The 6000-nt window shown below is 46.0% G+C and overlaps 1 protein-coding gene across 1 annotated transcript in view; it reads right to left on the bottom strand.

The window, feature by feature from the left end:
• Positions 1-1880: 1880 nt before the first annotated feature.
• The window catches only part of CCDC92B (coiled-coil domain containing 92B), a 46159-nt gene continuing 42039 nt past the window's right edge, over positions 1881-6000 (bottom strand). Inside the window, exon 3 of the mRNA XM_030186255.1 lies at positions 1881-2629. Coding sequence (XP_030042115.1) covers positions 1881-2629 — 749 coding nt within the window. The remainder of the gene's footprint in view (positions 2630-6000) is intronic.

The following is a 6000-nucleotide window of genomic DNA, read 5'->3' as shown; positions in this document are numbered from 1 at the left end:
CGGTATAATCAAAGGCCGATTTTGGCCGGCTCCAACTGCTTTCTGTCACAGAGCTGGCCAAAGTTAAAGGGGGCGTTTCCACAGGGTATCGAAGGCGGGACGGAGGTGGTACGGGGGCGTTGTTCAGCCGATAATGGAAAAAAGAAGGCCGGCTCAGACGAGTATAACTGCCGACGCCTAAATTAGGTGCAGACCGGGTGTATTCTATACAAACGCACATAGATTTTAGAAACACCCACAACCTGCCCATTCCACGGCCATGGCCACGCCCCCTTTTCAAGTATGCAACTTAGAATTCACGCGCATCACATTACAGAATATGCTTAGACAGTTCTCATAAATTCTAATGTCAATTAGTGTCAACAATTGATTGTTACATGGCAATTATCGGCACTGATTAGCTCATTACCTAATTAAGTTGTGTTCGCAAATCCAATATACGAATGGATTTGTGTGCATAGGGCCGGTGAGAGGGGGTGGCAGGGGGGACAAAATTTCCCAGGCCCGGGCCTCCAAGGGGGGCCTGGCGCCGGGGTCAGGCCACCGGCGCTGCCGTTCCCGGTCTCACCTGCCTGCCTCCTCAGCTCCGGGCCCCCTGCATTTGAAGCGGCAGTCATAGATCGCCTCCCTTCTGGCCTTCCCTCCCTGTGTCCCACCCTCGCGGAAACCATAAGTTACATTAGATGAGGGCGGGACACAGGGAGGGAAGGCCAGAAAAGAGGCGATCTGTGACTGCCGCCTTGAATGCAGGGGGCCTGGAGCCATGAAGGCAGGTAGGTAAGACCGCAGACTGCAGTGGCAGGGGGAGCGACGGGGGGGGGGGGGGGCGGCCTTGTCCCGGGTCCGGCTGAGTCTCTCGGCGGCCCTGTGTGTGCGTGGCTTAAGTTGTGCGATATAGAATCCAGGGGATGACGTTGGTGCCTGTTGCTAGAAATGAGCACTGAGAATCTAATTTTCCCTGACCTTACTGAACCACTGGCCCTGCCCACTTTTGGGCATCCGCATTTAGGTGCTCAGCAGAGGAGGGGCAAATTTAATTTAGTAAGTCTAATTTTGTAAGTTAGTTCCCAATTTGTTTTGCTTCTTTCCACACACAGCTGTGTAGAAACTGAACAACATATTTTTCTTCTGTTTGGCAGCTGTTGTCTAGCAAACGTAACACTGTGCATGAAAACTCACCATCTCCTAGGCATCAACATTTCAAAGTGGTCGGGGGTATCAAACACAATACAAATAAGCCCTTGCTGGACTCAATATTGCAGGTGCTCAGCACCCATTGGCTCCCTCAGAGCTGGCTCTTATGCACCAACTACTAGCATAACGGAAATATTACAGTCAGCTGCTGGTATTTTTCATGTGATGAAACATCAGTGAAGTTAGATCACATGACTCCACAACAAGGCATGATCATAACAGATGAGAGGATACACTTTCTCTGTAGCCCTGCCATCTGGAAAAGACAATGGCTCTCGGGTACTGAAATGATGGTCAGAATTGTTCAGCTGAATAGCTTTATGGACAGACATCAGGAAAAGTGATTGCTTTCAACAATTATATCCAGGCAAACGCAGCAATGGGAGACAGTGGGGATGCTACTTATGAAAAGCTGAGCTAAAAGAAGGAACCTTTTTAAGAAGTCAGACAATAAAATTGAAGTGCACAGAAATCCCTTTTCAAAAAATGAGAGTGTTTGCATCATATTGATCAACTTAGATCCTGAGCCAGAGATCTCACACGTGAAGCACGGCCTGTCCAGGTAGCAAAGGGACAAGGTGGCAGTGCCAGCAGACACCTGTCCACTCATTTTTGGTTTAACCTGGCTTCTTTTTTTATTTGACCTCTTAGAAAATTTTAGGAGGATTGATTGTTTGACCTCAGCTTCATTCTGAGCTCCTGGAGTCCTCCTGGGTAAAAACATGTTGACTCTTTCTCTCTTTCTTGGGTAACTTGGCTATGACTGATGGTCCTACACTTGTGGTCTCCATGTGTTCCATGGAGAGTTTTGTTGGGCTTTGGAGAGAGTGGGTAGTGGTGCCATCATTTTGATCCACCCCCTGCTTGCTAAGCCCGTGAGTTTTGGTTGCCAATTTCTGTCGACGGGGTGGCACATGTTTTTTTGCATACAAGAAGAGCGCTGGGTCAGGCATGGAGTCTTCATCCTCAAAGCTGCTCATCTGTTCTCTTTGGAAGGAGTCCCTCGTTAAGCCTCTGCTAAAGGAAGATTCTAGTGTCTGCCTCCGAGCAGCATGAGACTTATGGATGCGCTTCTTGGGTCTCGCCTCCTGAACTGTTTGCCCAGGTGGCATTCTATCCGGAGGCCTATCCGAGGGTTTGCCACTATGCTGGGAGCCATGCAGCTTCTGACTGGTGGAACGCAGCTGGAAGGAGAGATAGACGGCGGCCTCTGTCTGCTTCTGGAGCTCTGTGTTCAGAATGGTCACCCGATGGCTTCTCCGTTTCAGTTCCTCCAGGAACTTCCTCTCCGTAACTCTCAGGCTGGACTGAAGTGCGGCTGCCAGGGCCTCCCTGTGCCAGAGTTCTCTTCGGAGTTCCGAGTTTACCTTCTCTCTTTCATTCAGTTTGGTTTCCAGGATCTGACACTTTGCTTCCATCTGCTGTTCAATGCCATCTGAGAATGAGAAGACGACATTATGTTTACTGTAGATCTGAAAACCATACAAAAGTATCTAATTTAGAATTCATTAATTTAGTAGCAAAATGTACTTTTGTTCCAGTGTCATGCATTAATAATTGAATTAAGTTAATTAAAGTGCCCTTTCATCTAGACAGGATTAGGATCATAAATGCTTTGCCGATATTTCTGTAAACAGAAGATGAAAACAAAGAATCGAAGATGAGAATAATGAAAATCAAAGCAGCATAAAAATATCTAGTTTGTGGTACAGCCTAGTAAGATAACGTGGTTCTGGGTCTCATATATTGAACAAGACATTAAGGAACTGGAACAAAGGCAGCTCGGGAAACTAAACTCAAAGCTTGTGGGTTTAACTAGTGTTGAGTAGAGCTGTCTTCCTCGAATGAAAGAGAAGTAAAGGGAGATCTGTAAGCGTCTGACTTTCTCCTCCTTCCCTGGCCCTGATCTGCAAGGACAGCCAATAGTTAAGTTTGTAGCATTTTTTCCCATAATTTATTTCTGATAAATTGGGTTTCTAGAGATCTAACTAAGGGGTCCTTTTACCAAATGGAAGTAAAAGGGTGGTGGTGTCAGCAGGGCCGCCGAGAGACTGGGTCGGGCCCAAGGTCATTGCCACTGCGCCGCAGTCCCCACCCACCCCCCTCTGTCCACCATCGGGCCGGGCCCCCTGCATTTCACAGCGGGAAGTGGGTGCTTCATGGGCATTCCAAAATTTACCCACGTTGTTATAGAATATGGCCCTCTGCCATAGGAGCCAACTTTTCAAAATTATTGGGGGTGCTAAGCCCAATGGAAATGACCCCTCCCTGAACACATACAAGGAATTTTTCTCAATATTGGGGGTGCTCAAGCACCCACAGAGTCGGCTCCAATGCCCTCTGCACCTAATCTACATGCCAGGTTTTATGCCACATTTTTGTTGGTGTACATGGAAGTGCGTAGTTTTAGGTGCTGGGATATCAACTAAGCATATTCTGTATACCGCACCCAAATCTAGGTGTTGCTTATAGAATGTTTTCCGTGTGGATTTTCTAGGTACCATATATAGAATCTGGCCCTTAACGCATTAAATGTGCAGCCCTAGTAGTTATACATACATGGATTTAGTTTATATCCGGGCTTTCCTTTTCCACTCTGGGCTTCCTAACTCCCTTCCATCTCTGAGTTCTTAAACTCCATTCTTGGCTTCTGCGCTTGCTCTTCCAGCTAAAGTTGTGGAGGTTCCTTACAGCTCAATTATGTAATTTTCTCTTCTTAAGGTGGGTTAGATTTATGTTTAGTGGGTATTTAATGTACCACCTTTCTGTCATGACAAGCAAAGCAGTTTACATAGCTAATGAATAGCGAAATATAAGAAGTACAATATTGATAGGAGAGCAGATAGGGAGGGAGCATTGTAGGAGGGTCAGGAATCCTTCCTATATATCCTTTCACAAGCAGGTATATTTGGGGATGGGGAAATATAAAAATAGGAGAAAAGTCTCCATGGAATTGTAAATGAAGATTCATGGTGCAAGATCACAGCCTTGGTTCCAACTGAAATAGAAGTAGAAAGGAACATAAGGAAACTGAAAGGCAAAAAAAAAAAAGAAAAGAATATTCACATATGAGCGTACAAAAAAAACACAACTGCTTTTAACCAGTGGCGTAGGAAGGGGGGGGCGGGAGGGGCGGTCCTCCCCAGGTGCACGCGCTGGGGGGGTGTCGGCCCCGCTGGTTCCCTGCTCCTTCTGCCCCGGAACAGGTTACTTCCTGTTCCGGGGCAGAGAGAGCAGTGAACCAGCGGAGCCAACGCAGCTCCCAGCGACATGCACTCGGGGCGGATGCACTGTGGAGGGGGGGTGCGTGCCGTGCTGCACCCGGGGGGGGGTGCACAGCGGCAACCCGCCCCGGGTGTCAGCCGCCCTCGCTACGACCCTGCTTTTAACATGGTATGGGAAATGACTTCACTCAGCCAGTCAGAAGGCTTCTCCTTTTCCATATTACTCAGATGTCAACTGTAAAATCTCAAATACAACTTCTTTTAGTACATCCCCAAACTACTTAATGATAGTAATGCATGCAGAAAAGTTTTTCCAGTGCCTCAGGCATGCAGTCGATAGCACTGTTTCAGCATCATAGTGGCATACCTTCTAACTGTTCATAAACGGATCACTTCCTAAGATATCTACTAGTGTCGATGTTATTGTTGCTGTTATAGGAGGAAAAGCCTCAAACAAATGATGGGAAACTCCTTTGTCAATTCTTCACTCAACCTTAGGGAGGCCCACACATTCGTCACCGGCATAAACCTTTTCAAGTGGCTCTTAAACCGAAATATGAAAAGATGAATGGATGAATCTGTAACGATCCAGCTATGAAAATACCAGCTGGTGGACACCACGGACCCTGATGCAGGAGTCGAAACCTTGGCCAAAGTTGGGTTGTGGTTAGTGGGAAGAGACTGAGCAGAAGACTGGACAGCTGGAAATCTTTTCATACAGTCACTGGGGATTTTCTTCGCCAGTTCTGGCTTACCCCTACTTTGTGACAATTATAATCATAGACATTCACCTCCCTCTGCCCTATATTTCTATATATTTTTTGAGGCTTTTCTACTTATTTTCTTTTCTGTTTTTTGATCGTTTTGCTTATCTGCAGATATAAATATAGACTGATTAATTTCAAGATCTCCGCATATATACATTTGACTCGTGTTGAACAATCAGACTAGGCTGTACTTATTTTGAGTATAGGATTTCAACTTAGCTTAGGCTTCCAGGTGCACATTTAGCCCCGACAGGTGCCTGTTTCGCTCTACGTGGCTTTCTCAAGGGGTTGGTAGCACTCCAGGCAGCAAAACAGCCTTCCACTCTTGTGCCTATTTCTAGGATCAGCAGCATAAAATCTGTTTTACTGTTTTGGGCTCTTACCAGGTGCTTGTGACCTGGATTGGCCACTGTTAGAAACAGGATATTGGGCTTGATGAACCTTTGGTCTGTCCCAGTTTGACAATGCTTATGCTCTTATGTTTTTATAAATTGCAGCAGAACCTTGGAAGACTAAGAATCCAAATAGCAGATTAAATTTAATGTTGGCAAATATAAAGTGATGCACATTGGGAAGAATAACACAAATTGTATGTGCATGACGCTAGGTTCCACAATAGGAATCATCACCGAGGAAAAGGATGTAGGTGCCATTAGGAAAAATACATTGAAATTTTTAGCTCAGTGTGCAGCGGCAGCCAAAACAGCAAACAGCATGTTAGGAATTATTTCGAAAAGACAATAAAATAGAGTGTTATAATGCCTCTGTATTTGGTGAGGCCACACTTTGAATATCTGTGCAATTCTGGTTGCTTC

The sequence above is a fragment of the Microcaecilia unicolor genome, chromosome 13 (genome assembly GCF_901765095.1).
Source record: "Microcaecilia unicolor chromosome 13, aMicUni1.1, whole genome shotgun sequence".
NCBI lineage: Eukaryota > Metazoa > Chordata > Amphibia > Gymnophiona > Siphonopidae > Microcaecilia > Microcaecilia unicolor.
This window is presented reverse-complemented; position numbering and strand designations above follow the sequence as displayed.